General features: G+C 35.3%; 1 protein-coding gene across 10 annotated transcripts; it reads left to right on the plus strand.

Annotated features, from left to right (window-relative positions):
• Positions 1 to 733: 733 nt before the first annotated feature.
• Positions 734 to 22,582, plus strand: MTIF2 (mitochondrial translational initiation factor 2). Of its 10 annotated transcripts, XM_037806831.1 has the most exons (16): positions 762 to 839; positions 1,608 to 1,669; positions 3,066 to 3,167; positions 3,657 to 3,895; positions 4,275 to 4,386; positions 7,674 to 7,845; positions 8,639 to 8,799; positions 10,866 to 11,042; positions 12,855 to 12,994; positions 15,641 to 15,765; positions 17,401 to 17,605; positions 17,955 to 18,207; positions 18,550 to 18,690; positions 19,557 to 19,721; positions 21,411 to 21,551; positions 22,386 to 22,582. In XM_037806831.1, the coding sequence occupies exons 3-16, from the start codon at positions 3,161 to 3,163 to the stop codon at positions 22,556 to 22,558; spliced, it is 2,211 nt and encodes a 736-aa protein (XP_037662759.1). In that variant the 5' UTR covers positions 762 to 839; positions 1,608 to 1,669; positions 3,066 to 3,160; the 3' UTR covers positions 22,559 to 22,582. The 10 variants fall into 10 exon arrangements, with proteins under 10 accessions (XP_037662757.1, XP_037662764.1, XP_037662761.1 ...); XM_037806829.1 differs by lacking the exon at positions 1,608 to 1,669 and having other exon boundaries at positions 734 to 839; XM_037806836.1 differs by lacking the exon at positions 1,608 to 1,669 and having other exon boundaries at positions 734 to 839; positions 3,733 to 3,895.
• Positions 22,583 to 23,415: the final 833 nt, after the last annotated feature.

The following is a 23,415-nucleotide window of genomic DNA, read 5'->3' on the forward strand; positions in this document are numbered from 1 at the left end:
AATGTTGTGATGGGATCTTTAGTGTCCCGTCCCCCACCCCGCTCCCAAGAGGACGGACCAAAACACACAACGTCCATTTAAGGTGTGGAAACGCTCTGGGAGCGAAGACTGTTAGCAGCAATTCCGACAATAGTAAACACTATGAACCAGGGGCTATTATAAGGACTTTATCAACTCATTTAAACGTACTGCGTTCCTATGAAGTAACCACTATTTAAAAGCACATTGTAGATGAGAAAACGAAGGCAAAGAGAGTCCAGGACTGTCCCCAAGTCCACAGAGCTGGGAATGATTAAGCTGGGATTGGACCCCAACCACTCTGGCTTTACTACCCCAACTGCTTCCCACCCGAGGGGACTTTTGAAGGAAGAGAACGCACGGTACTACCTGGTTCTATCGCCACGTTCCCTGGCATTTTTTCTTTCTTGTTGGTACACGAGTTTTTTAAGGACGTACTTCTCCCACATTTCCCTGTCTAACGTTCCCTCGGTTAGAGGCCTCGAACCCCTCACAGTCCCGAAATAGCAGTATTTTATTTTCTAGAAAGAGATCTGCAGAAACGATTAACGACAACTGACTGACCCTTCCAGCAGAGCACCGGCTGAACCACCCACACCCGGCTAAGAGACCGCCAAGGCAGCTGCAGAGAGGCCCCGCCCGGCGGCCAAGGTGATCCGGCTGGGGACGGAACTCCTGTATTTGGGGAAGAACCGCTTCCGGCTAACGCAGGAAGTTGGGGGAGACTATTAGAGGGATGGACCTGCAGTGCTCCTGGGTCTGGAAGGTGATCGCTCCCCTGCTTCGGACTCCAGACTCTTGGGGCCTTATGTAGGAGCTAAGTGAGTAGGGTTTCTCAGCCAGGGTCGTCTTGGGTGGCGTACATTATTTGTCCTAAAATGTGAGTGGCACCAATCTTGTGAATTCATAAACATCGCGCGTTAGAAGATTTCCAATGATACATTTAATTCCTGCCTTGATTCTACGAAAGCATATTCATTATTCTCCCAGAAGCGGCCACCTGGCTTATTCTATCGGCGCTCCGCGGCCGGCGCGGGCCGTGATACCTCTGCCTCCCTTGTAGCCAGGCTTTCTGGACTCGGGTTCCAGGCGAATCCGCCCCAGATCCGTAATTTCAGACTTATTAAGATTTTTTCATAAAGAAACTGTGCTTCCTGAGCATTCTTTATCTCTTAGTCCAGGGACACTTACCTAAATAAAAATTTGTGTGTGTCATTCTTTAGATGTTTAATGTGTGTAAATAAATGCTCAGTCACTATTGAGTGAATTTCTAAATCTTAATGTGTTCTTTTTTTTTTGGTATTAAGTTAGATCTTTCTTTTGCTCTTTGTTTAAAACTTTTTAAGGTAAAATGCTTGCTATGTTATATACATACACAGAACCTCAGAATTGTTTATAAGTAAAGAAAATATTGACGTAAATATTTTCATCTTTAAGCAGTGTTTCTTCAAAGTGTAGCTAAAAGTCACTAAAAGACGTGATACAGTTTTTAAATAGCTACTGATAAGGTATATACAGTATTTCATTCCTCCTCATAGCCCTTGTAGTAGGTAGGATAGACTTTCAAACACATTTACTTTCTTTTTCAGAGATCAGAAAAATGAGGTCCATAGAGAACAAGACATTTGCTCAATGAAGATAACACAAACTGGTATATGTCAGAGCCAGGTCTTCAACCAAAGTCTTTTGTTGCCTAGACTAGTACTTTTTCCACTATACTGTGCCTGATTTCAGTTTTCTTTTCTTTTCTTCCTTTTAAAATATTCAGCATACTCTATTTACTGAGTTAAATGTAACATTTAATTTTTAATTTAGTGTTCAATTTTCCAGCAAAACTCACTTGTCCAGAGTGACACATCAAATAGCCATTATCATTTCTGAACAATTTTTAAAAATATCTAGCAGAAAACAAATTAAGCATATTGTAGAAATGCCATGTTGTGGGAGAAACAGTTTTTAAAAGTTTTCAATACAATGTAAATTTATGTCTTCTACAGGATAGCTTTACTTGGGTTAAGGTAAACACGCTGAGATATTCCATAATTTTGATTCCTTTTTTTAATTGTAATGTTGAAGGATAATGTTTAATGATATAGAACAGGGCTCACAGTTTACTCTTTTTTTAAATTTTTGAGTATTTATTACCTTTGCTTTCAATATAATTTATTAATTGCAAGTTTATATAGTTTACTTTTTAGTAATGGCTGTGTTTAGCAACTGGCTCATAAAATTTCTGGTCCTGCCCATTCAGGCCTTCCCAGACAGGGCTGTTCATGTCAAAATTCTTGGAGGCTTATAGTTGAAGCCCTTGTTGTGGGAGCTTTTACAATATATTCTTTAGTGAAAAATTTGTAAAACGGAAAATATAGTATGATTTCATTTTGCTAAGTAAAATAGCTATGAGCACAAGAAAAGGCTTGAAAAGATATACATTAAAATGTTAACTGACATTATTTCTGAGAAGTGAGTAAAAGAAAATCTATATTGAAGAGTCTAAAAGGCTGTATCCTCTACTTTGAAATATACTCTCTGTTAAAAAAAAAAAAAAAAAAAACGCTTAAAATGATACTACAGTTTACAGAAAGGATTGTGCTTATTGCAATGAAAATACTTTTCCAGGGTTGTAATCAGTCATTGCATTTGGTGTACCCAAGAATCATTGTATTTGGACACTTCAAAGACAGTGAATTCTTTAAAGGAAGGGACTCTGGCTTATTAAACTTTGAATCAGCAACATCAAGCACAACACCTGGCACGTGGTACTCAAGAAATGTTTGCTGAGAAGTAAACATGTGCTTCTTATTATATTTTTGTTGCTCCTGTTCTTCAAACCTGGAAAACAAAGCCATAGAAATGCAGTCTTGATAGCAGAGGAAATACAGGATTTAGGAAGGAAAAGAACTATACTACTGTGGACTTCTGTTACAGTAATCTTTCTGATAAACTTTTCATTCTTCCAAGCATAGTAATCAAAATGCACTATTCAATAAATATCCATTGGGTACCTTCTATGCACTGTAAATTATCTTTTATCTTCTTTTTATTAGGGTTTTGGAGAGGGTAAAGAGTTCAGGCTTGAAAGGCATTCCAGGCAGAGGGAACACATGCCACGTTTCAAAAATTAGATGACAAATCATCGTTGATGGCAGGTGGGTCAGAATAGCAAAAGGTTGGGAGATAGGAGTGGGGGGACTATAAAATTGTAAGAAATGAAGTGAGAAGTTAGCAGAGGGCAGATAATCAATCCTGATTATGTTATGGAGTTGTACATTATCCTGGGGATAATGGGGAGCCACTGGAGGATGTTAAGCAAAGAGAATGAGTTCGGATTTGCATTTTCGGAAAATTCACTCTAGTTGTGATTTGGTTAAGTGATGTTTTAAGACTGAAAAAAGAGTCCTTTATAAAGTTTATCATTATACTACAATTCTGTCATAGTAGTAACAGCAATAATAATAATAGCTGACAGCTACAGAGTACTTTGTATGGATTCTCATCTCTCTGACTGTTAGTTTTTTTCAGGGCAGTTTAACTTGTAACTCTAGCACCTCTAGCTCTGGTACAGTGCTTTGCATGTAATAAATATCCAATTTATAATTGTTAACTTGATTGGAATATTAACCCAAATATTATTTAAGTTTTTTTAAAAAGGAGAAACATGAACCAGAAGATACTAAAGTTGGAGAACCTTCTACGATTCCACACTCTTTGTAGACAGCTGCACAGCCTGGGTCAAAGAAGAACATTAGCACACTGGAGGCATGTGTTTTCATCTCCTTACCCAGTGTGGACAGCTCAGTTGTATATCCAGCCCTCGCAAACAGATACACTCATCAGGACTGCTTTTTCTCAATATAGACTTCTAGTAACAAAGAAGGTGGTTACAGATTTCTACTTGTTATTTATATTATTTGGTCTGAGAAGGAAGTGCCTAGAGCCACTAATAGAAATCTAGTTTGAGTTTTTTGTTATTTAAAGAATCTATCCTCAATGCTTTACTCCAGGCAATACATCATTGTTAGAAAGGGAAGTTCTGGTTAGTTGTTTGGTAATGCTGATGAATTTGATTACTTGGAATTGAGTGTTTAACATTGAATTAAAGGTGTATTTTTAAAATTTTAGTCTATGGTTTAACTATTTATGAGAATGTTTGTTGGTAGAAATATGAGCTGTAGTAGTGGTAGATATTCTAGACTAAATCTAAAGTTGCTACTTAATATTTTTTTCCTTCTTTATGTATTTTGACTTTTTAATAGGAAGAAAGACCACGGAAATCTCAGGTATCTGTGACAAAATCTAGAAAGGAGGTGGAGGTATGGATTGGAATGACAGTTGAGGAGCTGGCCAGAGCAATGGAAAAAGACATAGGTAAGTCAGCTCATACTACAAGGAAAAATATGGGAACCTGGAAGATCTGTTCTAATTGCTATAAGATTGAAGCATTCAAGGATGAAAATTAGACTGGCAGTTTTAAAAGATCTTAAGTCCTTCCAATATTTTTCACTTTAGGTCACAAACCCTAATTAGAGTTCTCGGAGATTTTGCTTTTACTAAAGTAGAAAGTATTTTCTTTCTCAGAAATTTTGTGGTCTATTGAAATAAGTCCAAACAATGTTTTTGGACTGAGGGACTATACTTATATACATTTTCTTTCCCTTTGTTTTTGTATAATTTTTTTACTTCCTTTTTTCACACTATCTATAAGGCCAGCAGATAAATATTTATAATAATAACTATAACTTTTAAGAATACTATTTTTACTTATAAATGGAGAATATAATGATAATTTTTTATTCCTTCTTTGAACCATTAATGAATTTATTGTCAGTTTAGAATTGTTGGAACAGAATTTGAGTTTTCCTTGTAATCTGATGTTAAAATTCAACATAAGAAAAACAACCTGTTGTTGTAACAAGATAAAATGACAAGTGAAGCAGACTCGTGGAAATTAGAAAGAATTAATAATAATAATTCACATTTATTAAGCTGCTAAATGTACCAGTACTTACAATATCCTAAAGGTATGTGTGATTATTATCTCCATTTATAGATGGAGAAACCAAGGCATAAAGAGGGTAAATAACTATGATATTTTATCACAGTTTCACAGCTTGTATATGGTGGAGCCAGGATTAGAACCCAGGGAGCTTGCTCAAGAGCCCTTACTCTTATTCATGACTAAATTATCACTCAGGAATTAATATTTTATAAATTACCGCAGAGCCAGAATTTTAATTAGCAGTCAGATTACTGGAGAGTTAGATAAAGATGAACTGGGGGGATAGAAATTTGTTTCCTGCCTGAAAATATTACCACTATTTGTGCATGTACATCCTTACAAAAAATAGAAAGTTAGCATACTGTTTCGTATTTTTATAATTTTGCAGTTGGATTGTACAATCATTTTATAACCAGAAAACTTTAGGAGAATAAATGGATATGGATACCTCACTCAGAATTTTTCCAAGGAAAATTGTATTGATATAAGTTTGTAAATAATATTGATAATAGACTTGATTTAAAAAAAAACTTTTTATTGGAATTTTCAAACATAAAAAAAGTAGCAAGAATAGAACAATATACTAAATATGTCATAATCCAGTGACTGCAAATCTTAGTATGTCATTTAATCCATAAATACTTTGGTATGTATTTCTAAAAGATGAGGACTCTTTTTTTTTTTAAACATAACCACAGACACAGAATATAACCCCAATAATTCCTTAATATTACCAAATAAGTGGACTAATTAAAATATAAATTTAGTCCCATGAAGCAGTGCTCTAAATCCCAAACAGATTTGATATGATTTAAGTACAAGTTATCTATTTGAAGCTTACTTAGTATTATATTCAACTCTCTTCTGTTAAAGATAGTTTTGATAAGGTAATTATTATTTTTTAGTTAGTTTTATTTATATACCATATCATCCATTCAAAGTTTATAATCAGTGGCTCTCACTATACTCACAGAATTGTGCTTTGATCACCACAATCAATTTTAGGACATTTTCATAGCTCCAAAGGAACATTAAAATACTACTGTTAATTATATCCCATAGTTTGCTGTAAGTATATTTTTCCCCATATACCACCCTATTAACACCTTGTAATAGTGACACACATTTGTTCTAGATCATGGAAGAACATTCTTATGTTTGTACTATTAACCACCTTCATCATCCACAGCTAGTTCACTATGTTATACAATCCCTTGTTTCATCTTCTAGTTTTCCTTCTAGTTGTATACATGACTCTAAACTTCCCCTTTCAACCACAATCACACTCACGATTCACCTCTGTTAATTGCATATGTAATAATGTGTTACCATCACCTCTACCCATTTCCAAACATTTACAGTCAACCTTATTAAAAATTCTGTACAAATTAAGCATCAGTTCCCAGTCTGTACCTTCATTCTAACTTTTGGTAACCTATATGCTAGATATTAACTTCATGAGTTTGCTCCTTATATTTAGTTCATTTTAGTGAGAACATACCGTATTTATCCTTTTTTGTCTGACTTATGTCACTCAATATTGATGTCTTCAAGTTTCATCCATGTTGCCCTTGTATCAGAACTTCATTCCTTGTTACAGATGAATAATATTCTTTTGTATGTGTATACCACATTTTGTTTATCCCTTCAAATGTCTGTTCACGTCCCTGCTTTCAGTTTTAGAGGGTATACAGTGGTCATGAATACTCATCAAAATTCTTCACTCCCCAGTTATTTTATTGCATTTTACTATTATCTGTGGTCTTCTGTTGTATCTGTATGGTAGAAATACTATACAATGGTATCCTGTTGTGTATCTCTTCACATATCTGTATTTAGTGACTTGGTAGCCTGAAATGAACTCTGGTGGGATTATTTATACCATGGGAATTGAGATATCAAGTTTTTTTTAAATTTTTTTATATTTTTTGAGAGTTGGTTGTTAAACTTTACCAGTACACTACTGAATAGAATACTCTTTTAGTTTAATGTTCTGCTTACCTGAGGATATCTTTCTTTCTTACTTATCTCTGTATTTATAGGGTGTCTGAAAGTCTGTAAACATGAAACTATTTCATTATAATCATAGATATATTTGTTTATTATCCATACGGAAATATGACTGAGATTAAAATAAAGCACGTTAAATAAAAAAAGAACAATAAATAAATATTTTCCCCATATTTCTAGACCTTTGGGACACTGTAAATAGACACATAAATAAATAATTAAATTGCACGTACATGTATTTAGAGATACATACGGTATATCTCTACAGATACATATATATGTACATAGACACATTTATGACATGCATGATTACAAGTGTTTAATAGACTATGATAAGCTTCACTCAGTACTAAATGTGTACAACATGCAATGTAATGTTTTATTGATGGTTCAGAAGGTAAGTCATTGGCTCTGAGTTATCCCTATTTTCAAATACTTACAAATATGCAAATAGTTACTATAAATGGATCATATTTTAAAGATTTTTTTTCTTTTCCAGTTCTTTGTGATTTGTTAACATTAGAGAAACGGATAGTATAGCTTTTCCACTTACCGAATATACTGTTTATATAGACATTTATTAAATAGGTCACTTTCTTGAGCATTTTATTCATTAACTGAAAAGGTTTTATCTTATCCCAACCAGATTATGTATATGAAGCTTTATTGAACACTGCTATTGACATAGATTCACTAGAAGCAAACTCATGTTTAGATGATGTCTGGATCAGAGAAGTAGTAAAGAAGGCAGGGATGAAGTTAAAATGGAGCAAATTAAAACAGGACAAAATCAAAGAAAATAAAGATGCTGTAAGAAGGTAAAACTTGACCATATATTTTGGGGGAGATCATATACTTTGTTTTCTTAAAATTTTTATTGTGGTGACATATATACAACATAGAATTTCCCACGTTAACAACTTTCAAGTGTACGATTCAGTGGTGTTAATTGCATTCATTGTTTTGTGCTACCATCACCACCATCCATTATCAGAACTTTTCCATCACCCCAAACAGAAACTCTGTACCTATTAAGCATTATCTCCCCAGTCCCCTCTCCTTTCCCTGATAACCTGTGTTCTAATTGCTAACTATAAATTTACATATTCTTTTAATTTCATTTCTTAAGTGAGATTAAACAATATTTGTTCTTTTTTATCTGGCTTATTTCACTCAACATGAGGAGACTGTACAGTTTTATTCACAATTTTTAATGAAAAGATTTGCCTCAACATTTCTTTTGTAGTTAAAATGTTTGAGTGTAGTAGGATAAACTTTTCTTCAGAGTACTTGAAGCAATAGAGAGTAAATTACTGTCATTAAAATTCTAAGGGTTATTTTTCTTAGTTTGCTGAATGCGTGTAGTGATCCTAAGTTTAACATTTGATTCAATTCTGCTTGCCGCTGTGAAGATCCAACTGCAGGTGGGTAGTCATTATATATTCTGCTACAAGTCAGTATATGTATAGAAGGGTAAGCAGTTATGTCAATCAAAGCTGAATGTTGGATTTTATTGTTCATGGTAGTTCACAGAAATAACTGTGAACCTGTTCACAGCCAAAAAGCATTTCTGATATTTGAAAAATGAAACTCCTTTGCTGTTAATTGTAGGCCCCATGCAGATCCAGCTTTATTAACCCCAAGGTCCCCAGTTGTTACTATAATGGGCCATGTTGATCATGGGAAAACGACATTACTTGACAAACTGCGAAAGACTCAAGTGGCAGCAATGGAAGCTGGAGGCATCACTCAGCACATTGGTGCCTTTCTTGGTATGAACACAAATTACATTACAATGTGCTTGGGAACCCAACTTATGATTTTCTTAAGCCAAATGCCATAATGTGAATTATATAAATTCAAAGTGGTAGGGAAGGCTAAAGCTTAAAGCCATGGATTTGACAAAATGTAAAGCAGATGGTTAGTAAAGATTATTTTATACTTTCTGTAAGAAGAAAATTATATTGCCTTCTTTATTCTAGCCCATTCTTAGTTTGCTTAAATGAGCCAGAAATTCCTCATTAATTTATTATGTTTAAAAACCTCACATGCTAGGTTGTGATAATATTGCTAATTGTAATTAAATAATAGCTACTATTTACAGAATACTTAGCAGGCACCCAGCACTGTGCAGAGCACTTTAGATGTTTTATCTTTTTTATCTTCACGACAACATTATGAGGTAGGTATTCATATTCCTACCTACAATTGAGGAGGCTGAGGCTTCATCACATTAAATAAGTTTCCCAAGATACACAGCTAGTAAATAGCAAAGCCTGGATTCAAACCCAGGTTGTTGGACACTAAATCCTGAGTGACTATTATATTAAATTGCTTTTCTCTGGCTCAAGGAGGTTGTGTAACTGCAGTTTGCTAAGGCAAGAGTGGCTAGATCAGGTCTTTTCTCTTTCCAGAATAGACATCAGTTGTTACATTTATAAAAGTTATGTTCTCCATGTTGGAAGTTAAGCAGTTATCTTAGGTTAGTTGTCTTTTTCTTACTCCCTTGTTATGGTCTCTTTGAAATGTTCTTTTATTGTATGTTTGTTTTCTTTTTAACTTTTTTTTTCATACAGTTGATTTAAAAAAGAAGGGAAAGTTAAAAAAAAAAAAAAAAAGAAAAAAGACAAACAAGGAAAAAAAAAAAGATGTAGTGCCCCCTTGAGGAGCCTGTGGAGAATGCAGGGGTATTCGCCTACTCCACCTCCATGGTTGCTAACATGACCACAGACATAGGGGACTGGTGGTTTGATGGGTTGAGCCCTCTACCATAAGTTTTACCCTTGGGAAGACGGTTGCTGCAAAGGAGAGGCTAGGCCTCCCTGTATTTGTGCCTAAGAGTCTCCTCCTGAATGCCTCTTTGTTGCTCAGATGTGGCCCTCTCTCTCTGGCTAAGCCAACTTGAAAGGTGAAATCACTGCCCTCCCCCCTACGTGGGATCAGACACCCAGGGAAGTGAATCTCCCTGGCAACGTGGAATATGACTCCCGGGGAGGAATGTAGACCCGGCATCGTGGGATGGAGAACATCTTCTTGACCAAAAGGGGGATGTGAAAGGAAATGAAATAAGCTTCAGTGGCAGAGAGATTCCAAAACGAGCCGAGAGATCACTCTGGTGGGCACTCTTACGCACACTTTAGACAACCTTTTTTAGGTTCTAAAGAATTGGGGTAGCTGGTGGTGGATACCTGAAACTATTAAACTACAACCCAGAACCCATGAATCTTGAAGACAGTTGTATAAAAATGTAGCTTATGAGGGGTGACAATGGGATTGGGAATGCCATAAGGACCAAACTCCACTTTGTCTAGTTTATGGATGGATGTGTAGAAAAGTAGGGGAAGGAAACAAACAGACAAAGGTACCCAGTGTTCTTTTTTACTTCAATTGCTCTTTTTCACTCTAATTATTATTCTTGTTATTTTTGTGTGTGTGCTAATGAAGGTGTCAGGGATTGATTTAGGTGATGAATGTACAACTATGTAATGGTACTGTAAACAATCGAAAGTACAATTTGTTTTGTATGACTGCGTGGTATGTGAATATATCTCAATAAAATGATGATTAAAAAAAAATAAAGAGTTGGGACCTCAAAAAAAAAAAAAAAAGTTATGTTCTAGAAATGTGAAGAGTTTTTTGAAACAACTACATGGAAAGAAAACCCTAAAGGTCTCTCTGGTATGTTATCACCTTTCATTGTGAAATGATAATCTGTATAATGGAAGTAATAAAATTATTTTAAAGGATTATTGATTACATTTGATAAGGTCACATATATTCCTTCATATTGATGAATAAATATTTGAGACCTTGGTGTTTTGGATTTCTGTTTCCACAGTCTCTCTGCCTTCTGGAGAAAAGATAACCTTTCTTGATACTCCAGGCCATGCTGCCTTCTCAGCAATGAGAGCCAGAGGTGCTCAGGTCACTGACATTGTCATATTGGTTGTAGCAGCAGATGATGGAGTGATGAAACAAACTGTGGAATCAATTCAGCATGCCAAAGATGCTCAAGGTACTGTGAGACTGGCTTGAATGTGTCAGGAAGGAAATTGCTTGTTGTTTTTATTTTTTTAGGGACCCACTACATAGGAGTCACTGTACTGGGGGCATTTACTCAATGTAGCTCATTTGATATTTATGAAGTCCCAGGATTCTTATACATGTTTCACAAATAAGGCTCAAAGTTTGTTACATTATTTTCCCACAGGTGTATAACCAATAAGAATAGTAGTAGAATTCAACTTGAGACTTGTGATCACAAGTACTCTTTCTCTACTGTTCACTTACTTGGCATAGTGTGAGAATTTAACCCTCTCAACTTAAAAAAAAAACTTTTGTCATGGAAAATTTTAAAAGATACAAAAGTAGAAAGGTTAGAGTAATGAACCTCTTTGTACCCATCACCTAAATTCATTAGGGGTTGCAAAGTGGTTATATTCTAATTCTATTATTTCTTCATATATTATCTGGAATTCTTTAAAGAGAAACTATCCCCTTATCTACTTTAAATAACTGCTTGTTTGGTCAAATTTATACAGTTGAAACTTTTGGAAACCCCCTGGCCACCTTTTCCCTTATTTCTCCATTTAAAAAGTGTGATAATAAACACAACATACACTCTCTGTCTCTCTGAGAAGATACTGTCATCTTGAGAAAGTGTACTTGATGGAGTGTGCCATATTTCTCAGGTTTTTTGGCTAGGGGAAAAAGGGTTGATAATCACTGATCTTTTCCAGTTCTTTCATCTTACAAAATGAAAACTAGGACCTGGAGAGCAACAATGCGTCTCCCAGGTTACACAGCTAATTTGCAGCATTTAGAATCTGGGTCTTCTAGCTTCCAGTGTTACTTTCTTTCCTTTTTCCTGTTTAATTCCTCAAAACTGCTTTTATGGGATGCACTATGTTCTGAATGGTTCTAGGGGAATTCATGGCAAAAAGAAGAGAGTAATAAATTTGCCAGGGATCTCATGACATATCAATTGGTTGACATAGGATAAATTCATTCTATCATGCTTCTCTACACTTATTCTCTTGGTTCCAGTTAAGTTACAGCTTATCAATATGGAATGTACTTTTTTGTAATAGTGGGTTGTGGAAAGCATAGCATTTCTGTGTCTGTTTCCAATTTGTCTTCTTTTGATATCTAAGAAAATTTCAGAGATGTTGAAACTCAGCCAGTGAATTATCTCCTAGAATTTTGTTTGATCTCTCTTCTCTAATGAGTGGGTATATTTGATAATGAGAAGTAAATTAGAGGATTATTTGGTTCATTCGTTAAGTAAACATTTATGGAGAGTCTACCATGTCAATCTCTGAGCTAGGTGTATAGAGTTACTGTAAATTGTAAAAGAAAATTTGCAGTAATGATACTTAGTTTCACCTCAGTTTAAGATAGTGATTTTTAAAAATAAGTCAATAGCCACCAGAAAGAAGAGGCAGTGATTTAGTAGCATTGAATTACAGTCCTCTCTTGATTTTCTTCTGGAGATTATCTCCAGTGTGGTTACTGATCTTGCTTTCAGGTTTTAAGAATAGGCATTTCTCTACCCCAAATATTGCTTTTTTGATAACCTTAGGTGTCTGCTCTTAGTTAATAATCAGCTTACAATTGTAGTTTTGATACCTGATTCCTGGATTCCCTCTTTACATCTGGAGAGCAGAATAGAGTGGTGTGACTATAAAGTGGATCTTTTAGATCTTTAGTTAGATAAGCTTGTCCAGCAAGTAAAGAGAAAAAGATAACAAGGCTGTTGTGTCTCACTGTCAGTAGCTGGGATTGGAAGTGTCACCATTTGCACTCTTCTTACCTCTGTCTCTTTCAGTTCCTATTGTCCTTGCCATAAACAAATGTGACAAAGCTGAGGCTGATCCTGAGAAAGTGAAAAAAGAGCTGCTGGCCTATAATGTGGTGTGTGAGGATTATGGAGGTGATGTTCAAGCAGTGCATGTCTCTGCACTTACGGTAAATGGGGCTCCTCAGAGACCAGTGTGTTCAGACAGTAATGCTACATGTAGTGCACAGAATGGATTCTGCTAAAAAGCATTTGACGTACTTTATTTCTATTGTTGTTTAAAAATTCTCTGGGTACTAGCAAAGCTGGTATCATTATCCTTGTTGGCAGAGTAGGAATTAGGCTCAGAAAGGTGAGTCACTGTTCATGGTAACAAAGCTTAATGCTTTTCTTATTAACATGCTTAGAATGTAAAGAATAAATGGTGAATGATTTGTGAATAGGAAAGCAGGCTAAAGACTGTTTTAAGCAGAAATGATATCCAGTTGGTAATTTTAAAAATGCTTGTATTTCATGCCCTTTATAGTGAGAAACTATAGGTCTTAGAGACCTATTAGATACACCTCTTAAGAGAGATTTACTTGAATAATTGACTAATACAAAGATTTAAGAATTTGGGTTCAATTTGTTACTGATTGATTGAATGTTTCAATGGGTTAAAGTGCTATAGTTTCTATTATGTTATTTATGATGAATTCTACTTTCTTTTAAATTACCAATTATTCTTACCTGGCTGAAAAATACCAGTGAAGCTCAGTGCCTGCCTCATCAGCATTTTCTAATTCTCTTCTACAGAGATTGCTGCTAAGTAACAATTTCCTTTTTTTCCATTCTTACCATATTCCACAGTTCACCCATAATACAGACTTTTTTCCCTATAATTCACTGAAGGGGGATGGCACTGTACACAGCCACCTTCCTCCAATTAAGTTTCATTTCACCTTTACTTTTACTAAATGTGTTGCCCCAAAGGTTTTTTTAGAAATTGTGCCTTCATTTATGGTAAAACGGTGCCTCTTTTCCTCTGAAACCGTCAAAATGAAACATTACTTTGTTATCTTCCCACTGTACCCTAATTGTTATTACACATTGAAAGCCAGATGGGAAGCTTACTAAAGTAGAACTGAAGTATTTGAAGGCTTGACCACCTTTACTGTCCGGATACCATCTGAGGAGTAGATAGATACAAAGCTGCTCAGGCAGATTTGGTGGTGTGGCCAAGATGATTCCTGGGAGTTGGAGGGAAAGTGACAGGAAAGTAAGATGACACCTTTTCTTTTGTATAAGGTATAGATAGAGGACTACTTCATTAAAGAAACATCCCAGCTTTGCTTTTCAGAGCAGCATGTGTAAACTGGAATAAATACTAGGAATAAGTGGATGGGTAAACAAAGTATTTAGTTTTTTACAGTTATCTCTTTTATTCTATACTCTGTAACAACCATGAGCTGACGTGGAGGAGAGGGGGAAAATCTCTTGGCCATAATAACTCTACCACCAGTTCATCAGCTGCATGATCCTGGAGCCCTAGAGAGCATAGTAAACATAGATCACTAAAGGTGAAAGGATCATCTATTCTAGTCCCTTTATTTTATGGTTGGAAAAGGAGGTCCAGGGAGATGAAGTAATTTTTCAAGGCTATACAGCTGCGTGATGGCAAAGTATGACTTAGGGCCTGAGTTTAGACAGTGCTTTTTCTCCTCATTTATTAAATAAGAATAAGTAATACTTGATTTACTTACTTCACAGGATTCTTGAGTGGATCCAACTAAGCTAATAGTTGTGAAAGCTTGTCCGATTTTATAGAGCTTCAAATGTAAGGTGGCATTATTAAGAATGTTAGTGAGAGGCACAAAACAAACTTGCAGAGAATGATGTCATAAAGAGAGAATAAATGAAGCATGTGTTTATGAAAGGGAATTAACAAGCACCACCAATGGCCATCCTTTAAAAAATAGCTACTTGTCATTATTCACAATTGTCAAAAGATGGAAGTAACCCAAGTGTCCATCAACTGATGACTGAATAAATAAAATGTGGTATATACATAAAATGGAGTATTATTCAGCCATGAAAAGTCATGAAGTCCTGATACTAGTGACAGAATGTATGAACCTTGAAGACATCATGTTGAGTGAAATAAGCCAAACACAAGAAGACAAATATTGTATGATCTCACTGATTTGAAACAATTAGAATAAGCAAACTCATAGAGTCAGAATCTAAAATATAGGTTATAAGGGGATGGGGTGGGAATGGAAGTTAAGACTTAAAATTTACAGGGTTCCTATTTGGAATGATGGAAGTATTTTGGTAATGGATGGTGGTGACTGTAGCACAAGATTATGAATGTAATTAAGAGCACTGAAATATATATCTGAATTTAATTAAAAGGGGAAATGTTAGATTTAAAAAAAATCTGTGGAACTGTACTACAGAAACAGTAAACTTAGGTTAAACCATGGGTTATAGTTAATAGTACAATAATAGAAATGTGCTCTCATCAGTTGTAACAAGTATTCACCAAGGCAAGGTGTTAATAATAGGGTGGTATATGGGACTCTTGTGTACGCATGATTGTTCTGTAAACCCACAATTTATCTAATGAAGAAAAACAAAATAGCCACTTTTTCCTTGCACGATTTGTTGTTGGGCCAGGTTTTCTTTCTGATCTTTTTTTTTTCCTTAATTGATAATTCATGCTTTTAATGCTTAAAGAAAAAAGTATACTGTCAAGGATTATTTGGATTTCAGATCTTGGTATTTATATTTGCAGATAATGCTAATTAATGCCTTTGTTGTTTTTGTTGTTAAAGGGCGATAATCTGATGGCTTTGGCAGAGGCAACAATTGCTCTAGCAGAAATGTTAGAATTGAAAGCTGATCCCACTGGTCCAGTGGAAGGAACAGTGATTGAGTCTTTCACAGACAAAGGAAAAGGGTAGGACTGTTAAAATGCTTGTCTTTTTTTTTTTTTTAGTTCAGTTTTATTGAGATATGTTCACATACCATGCAGTCATACAAAGCATACAATCAGTTGTTGACAGTACCATTATATAGTTGTGCATTCATCACCAAAATTAATTTTTGAACATTTTCATTAACACACACACAAAAATAATAAGAATAAAAATTAAAGTGAAAAAGAACAATTAAAGTAAAAAAAGAACACTGGATACCTTTTTTTTTTTTTTGCTCCCACTTTTTCTACTCATCCATTCATACACTGGACAAAGGGGAGTGTGATCCATATGGCTTTCCCAGTCACATTGTCACTTCTTGTATGCTACATTGTTATACAGTCATCTTCAAGATTCATGTGTTCCAGGTTGTAGTTTGATAGTTTCAGGTATTAACTGCTAGCTATTCCAATTCATTAGAACCTAAAAAGGGTTGTCTATATTGTGCGTAAGAGTGCCCACCAGAGTGACCTCTCAGCTCCTTTTGGAATCTCTCAGCCACTGAAACTAATTTCATTTCATTTCACATTCCCCTTTTGGTCAAGAAGATGTTCTCCATCCCACAATGCTGGGTCTAGATTCCTCCCCAGGAGTCATATTCCCCGTTGCCAGGGAGATATACTCCCCTGGGTGTCAGATCCCACGTAGCAGGGGAGGGCAGTGATTTCACCTGTCAAGTTAGCTTAGCTAGAGAGAGAGGGCCACATCTGAGCAACAAAGAGGCATTCAGGAGGAGACACTTTAGGCACAATTATAAGGAGGCCTAGCCTCTCCTTTGCAGTAATAGTCTTCCCAAGGGCAAGTCTCATGATAGAGGGCTCACCCAATCAAACCTCCAGTCCCCAATGTCTGTGAGCACATCAGCAACCATCAAGGTGGGGAAGCTAACACCCCTACATTCTCTCCCAGCTCCTCGGCGGGGGGGGGGGGGGGGGGGGGGGGGGGCTCTGCATATTTTTAAATAATTTTGTTCCATAGTGGTTGTTTTTTTTACTTAATTATAACAAAGTACTATGTTTTTGCATGCTGTTGTTAGCCCATAAACAATATTCTCAAAGTATTTTATTTTGAAAAGTGTATTATTGCACTAGCACACAGGGCACAAAAATGCTAGTTATCAGTAGACCATAGCAACTTTCTGTATACATCTAGTAGTCGTATTTAGGTGAATTAAGTAGTCTGATTTTTTTTCCCATTGACTGGAATCGGTAAAGACTCATAGGCTAACATGAATTGGAATGAAATAACAGTTGTTGCATTTTATGTTTTCTAAAATCTTTTTTTACCTTACCCATTAATATAACAAGTAAGGTCTTTGAAATGGTTTTTTCTTGAATTTCCCTTCCTATCAGCAAAAGAGGACTTCTCACTGACAAACCAGTTATAGAAAGGGGATTAGAATTCTGTTAGAACTCTGCTCCCTGCTCCCTCCCATAATATAGCTTTACGTGACATGTTTTTATAAAATGGAAACATTTAAACCCAAGTTAAAAGGTGGTGGAATTAACTGTGTGTATATGTGTATATATATTTAAACCTCATGAAGATATCTTTGCTTTACTTTACATCCTGATTATGACATTAGGAATAAAGATACACTTTTATTTCTACTTTAGTCCTGTTACTACAGCTATAATTCAAAGAGGAACTTTAAGAAAAGGCTCAGTTTTGGTTGCTGGAAAGAGCTGGGCAAAAGTACGCTTAATGTTTGATGAAAATGGAAAAACAGTCAATGAGGCCTGTCCCAGCATGCCAGTGGGTATTATAGGCTGGAGAGACCTTCCTTCTGCTGGAGATGAAATTCTTGAAGTAGAATCTGAGGTATATCAAGCTTAATTCCTATATGTTAGATATGATATGATGATTTTAAATGTCAATCTAAAATGTTACACCAAATAAGTACTCATGTTAAATAATTCTGGATTATAAGGGGCTTTGAGGTGCCAGTGGTGCCATTTAAGAATTTGGCTATAGAGTAATTTTTAAAATTTGAGGTAAGATTTTTCATTGAATGATTTCAATTATATACAAATTCCCCAAAATATAATTTGGGGAAACTTAAAAAAATTCCTATTTTCATATATGAGTTAGACAAATTTTCTAATGAGAGAAAAATTCAAAAGCCCTTACTATATTTAGTTAAATAATGACAGGGTTTTTTCCTGTAAAGCCAAGGGCACGTGAAGTTGTTAACTGGAGGAAGTACGAACAAGAACAGGAGAAAAACAAAGACGATCTGAAAATAATAGAAGAAAAACGAAGGGAGCACCAAGAAGCACATTGGAAAGCCCGTGAGAAGTATGGCAGTTTACACTGGAGGAAGAGATCATTTAAAAAGTACCAAGAAAAAAAAGGACAGAATCTTTTAAAGCCAAAAGAGAAAACAGAAAGAGATTCAAATGTACTTCCTATAATTATTAAAGGTGCCTTTTTAAAGATTTTACTTTAACAGCTCAGTTTTGGAGTATATGTGTTTTTTTCATTCTCACAATTGGTTTGGGCCCTTAAATTTAAGCCAAAAAATTTTCAATATTTTGGGGGTGATTTTCAGAGTAAACACGTTTCTTGCTGATTTTGTTATAAATGTATATTTGGTTCATTGTACTTTATTATAAAGTTAAGTAGATATTTATAATGCTAAACCTAAATAAAAGTGAATTCAGTGGTAAATGCCATTCCCATCATGGCTTTAAATGGCTTGCCATTTTTGTGTCCATTAATGACTAACCCTTAATTTCAACAATTTTAAACTTTTCTCTGTTTAGGAGATGTTGATGGTTCTGTTGAAGCCATTTTGAACATTATGGATACCTATGATGCTTCACATGAGTGTGAACTAGAATTAGTACATTTTGGAGTGGGTGACATTAGTGAAAATGATGTTGACCTTGCTGAAACATTTGGTGGTGAGGATTCCATTTTCTCTTTAACTGTGTTGACTGCTCACACTGGAAATGTTACCCTATCAGCATTACCCTTCCTGCTGGTTAAGTCCTATCTGGCAGTTGAGGACAACTGAGAAGTACAGTATTGCAGCCTTGTCTCCATTATTCTGCAACTTTGGGGAACATTATTCTGCTACTCAAGCCCCGGTAGTATTTCCAATTTCTCTTTGAGGGCACCATTACTGCCCTCTCTCCCCTTCTCCTACTTCCCCACCCCAGCCCAAGATGTCTTTTATTAATTTAGACTTTTGAATGCTTCTAACACTGTTACCAACCTATGTAGAATTTTCCTTCATCTTTTACTTCTGGCTATGTATTTTTGTTAATTTCTAATTTAAAAATATTTTTCTTAGATCAAAAGTGCCTTTTAGCAGTAAATGCCTACAAGACAGGGGGACAGTCTTTATTCATCAGATTTATGATAAACAGATACTCATGATTGTCATTTTAACTAGGTCCAACACCTAGTAAAGCATCACCATTACTGAGGGATTAATAAATCATGCAGGAGGGAGGTACTTCATAATCTGATGAAAAGTTATTGTCAGTATTTCAAAGTTTTTTTAAGCACTGGCCTACCACTATGCTATGTGACAGTGTATTGAATGATTTCTTAATGATAAGACTTTCAAGGTGGTTCTGTTTTTCTTTTGATTAAGCTGTTTGGGTCAATTTTTTTCATTGTTTTGTTTAAGGCAAGAGTGTTTTTTTTTTACTTTTGTTTCCCCCCAAGGTATTTGCGGTTAAATACATTATTTGGTCTTTGGTAAAATGGGGTGAGATGGTTAGGTATTTGTTACATTACTGATTCTATTTCTGCTTACCAGGTGTTATATATGGCTTCAATGTGAATGTAGGCAATGTTCTCCAAAAGTCAGCTGCAAAAAAAGGAGTAAAAATTAAACTTCATAAAATCATTTACCGACTTATTGAAGATTTGCAGGAAGAACTGAGCAGCAGACTGCCCAGCATTGTGGAAGAACACCCAATAGGTTAGTGTGCAGTAAATATTACTTTTAAACATTTATATTCTAAGTACTTTAAGTAACACTTGAAGGCAAAGTTTAGGGGAAGTGTATTCCATAGTTGTATCCAGTGTCTTCCTATTTCATATCCTGTAACCAAGAAAACGTGACTACCACAGATGAGAATTCAATGTAAATTAATACGTATTATAAACACCTGCCCTGTGAAATGCACTGTGCTTAGGCCGGGAGGATACAAAGGTGGATAAGGCAGTAAGGACATGCCCTCAAGTTCTTGCCTATGGAAAGAGACATGAACAATTAATTGTAATTCAAGTTAGACTGCGAAAAGAGGCATAAAGATTATGTAGTGTCACTAGAGGAGCCACTGGTTTTGTCGGGGGCTAGCAGAGAAATCCACTGTGAGAAGAAATTTCTAGCATTTCCCTTGGTCAGATTGAAAGCTATTTATTTAAGATTGATTGAATCACCCTATTTTAATTTTGATTTAGGTTTAAACTTCCAAGAAAATTGCAAGAAAACGACAAGGGACTCCCATATACCCTTACCATATTCACCATTTGCTTACATTTTGCCCTATTTGCCATATCCTCTCAGGCCTGTTATATATTTACACACACATACAAGCATGTAAAAATATTTTTCTGGACCATATGAGATCTAAGTTTGTGATATTGTGCCCATTTGCCTCTAAATACTTGTTGTTTCCCAAGAATAAGGACATTGTCTTATAGAACCACAAAACAATGATCACACTAGGGAACATTTAACATTTATACAACTATCATATTACCTACAGTTGATAGTCAAATGTTGTCCATTGTCCCAGTAATGTACTTTATTAGTTATATAATTTCCCCCTCATCCAGGACCCTGGATTACATTTAGTTGTATCTTTTTTGTCTCATTTAATTTGGAGCACTTCCTCAACCTTTTTGTCTTTTTTGACCTTGGCATTTTTGAAGAGTTTAGGCAAGTGACTTTATACAGTGTCTCTTAATTTGGATTTGTCTGATGTTTCCTCATGATGACATCTGTAATTTGCAGTTTGGGTCCACATATGGATTTATTTATAGGCCTTTTCTGACCTGCTCAATGTGATCATACAGAGATTTACATATTCTCGGTACAAGCAAGCACCATCCAATTAACACTAATGGCTAGAAAATTGGTATATTATATTATCATTTCATTGTTGGAATTTAATTTTCAGTGGAAAATTAAGCTCATTTACAGAATTACTCTTAAGTGGATATAATTAACAGTGGTGAGAGAAAAAATAAGTCAATTAATGACAGGTGATCTACTCTAGAAACTACATTGAGGGAGAACTGAAAATTAATTTTTATGGAGCAGGCAGGAATTGTACTGAACCATTATCAACTATTATTATAGTTGTTGATTTATTAAGCCAGAAGACTGAGGTGCAGTTTTCTGGTGTGTTCACTCACACTTTTGGTGAGCCTGTGTATTTTTGTGATTATTTTTTTTTCCAAGAATACCAAAGGATTTTCATATTTTTATGCCTAATATTATTTAGGGGTCAAGTTGGTAGAATCAAAGAAACCAGAACTACTTTCTGTGCATAAGTTTGTATTTTTGTTAATACCTCTAATTCTCACACAGCAGAATATCAAAAATTATGTCTCTCACAGCACTTTTATTTTCTGTACTTATGTTTGCTTCTTACTAAAGGTAAGGCTTCTGTACTAGCTACCTTCTCTGTGACAGAAGGGAAGAAAAAAGTTCCTGTGGCAGGCTGCAGAGTCCAAAAGGGACAGTTAGAAAGAAAACAGAAATTTAAATTAATCCGTAATGGACAAGTTATTTGGAAGGGTAAGTAAAACACTTACTCATGCCTTCCCATAGTCCTTTGCTGACCCCTGTACCCACCCATCCTGTCATCTCTCCTCGCCTTTCCCAAACATACTCTTCCTTCAGCGTGTACCTTACCTGGATTAGTGGCTGGAGATAGCTCCAGCATCCAACCTACTAAGTCACTCTAATCTCTTTCCCGAATGTCATATCCAATCACCAAAACGTGATGATTCTGTCATTGTCTGAAATCTGTTTCTCACTCCCATTAATTCTAGTTCAGACCATTACTTTACTACTCTTACTAACTCACATAACCGATCTCCAGTTGATGGGCTCCTTCCCTCGTCCTAATGACTCCTCCAGGATTGTCAGTTACCGTATCTCATTTTCTAAGCCTTTTGAAATTGATCCAAAACTACAATTTCCAGCCACATTTACCACACTTCATCTATACTTTCATCTTTACTCATTTTGGTTTCTTGCCTGGAAATGTCTTCTCCTTTATCTTGCTTTTCCCATTTTCCATGTTCTGAGTACATCCCATCTTCTATAAAATCTTAACCTTTAAATGTTAGAAATGGGACCCCGTTTGATTTGTTATTTAATCTTGACCTTATAGGACTTAAAGTTTGATCATGATCTATAATCTTCAAATATTTAATGTGCAGCTTTAGAGTTCATTGTACTTAGGGTTCTCAAATGTCATTTTGCAGTATTTGATGGCTTAAATGTAAATGAGTTTGTAAATTTTTAAGAATTTCGGTGTAATTTACCTGTGAACACCAGACTACATAGCTCTTAGTATGTATTCAGTATTGTTGAATATAATGAAACTTGTTTATTTCTTTTAAGGTTCATTAACCTCTCTGAAACACCATAAAGATGATGTTTCAATCATCAAAACTGGTATGGATTGTGGTCTCAGTTTGGATGAACAAAAGATAGAATGTCAAGTGGGAGATGAAATTGTTTGTTATGAAGAAAAGGAAGTTCTAGCCAAGACTTCTTGGGATCCAGGATTTTAAAATTACATTAAAAAATCAAAATGACTTAATGTCTTGTTTCATTGTAGAACAACTAATTTTTGCTTTATTGAAGGTAAGAATACACCAAAATATGCCCTTACTGGTCAAAAAGTAGTTAAGATTATTCTAAGAACACATATGCATTACAGCAAGAGAACAGGAAACCTTAATATTTAAGGATGCCTCCAACTAGAAATCCTGAAGAAAAGCAAGTGGTAAAAAGAAACTGTGAACATCCTTTATGTTATGCTTTAGTTAAAGAGAACCATTGAGCTCCATGGGCAAACTATAGTACCTGCCAATACTATCAATGGGCAATCCTTTCTTTACAGGGATTACAATTAAAGTTTAAATTCCTAAGAGTTCAGCTCAATATTGAACTGAAGGGTGTGCTTCCTTAAAAATAAACGCATTTAATTTAAATGCATTTTTAAATGAGCAACTAAAAGCTTAGCTTTAAAATTTCCTGTGTATAAAACAAGAGATAAGTTGTAGCCTCTTTTATGTAAGGTCACACAATTCAGAAGAATTCTACATATGTTAATCATATTTACACATCAGTGGTTCTTATCCGTGGGTACCCCCCCCCACCCTAAGGATATTAGGCAATGTTTATAGAGATTTTCAGTTGTCTTAACTAAGGGGTGCTACTACCATCTAATATAGAAGGCTAGGGATGTTGCCAATCATTCTACAATGCATGGGACAGCACTCTGCAACAAAGATCGCCTGGCCCAAAATGTTAACAGCCTTGAGGTTGAGAAATTGACAGAAATACAAACATTGTACATTAGCTATTTAGAAATCAACACTCACATAATAGTAATAGCACATCATGGAAACATTATCAAATGTGA

The sequence above is a fragment of the Choloepus didactylus genome, chromosome 17, assembly GCF_015220235.1.
Source record: "Choloepus didactylus isolate mChoDid1 chromosome 17, mChoDid1.pri, whole genome shotgun sequence".
Classification (NCBI taxonomy): Eukaryota; Metazoa; Chordata; class Mammalia; order Pilosa; family Megalonychidae; genus Choloepus; species Choloepus didactylus.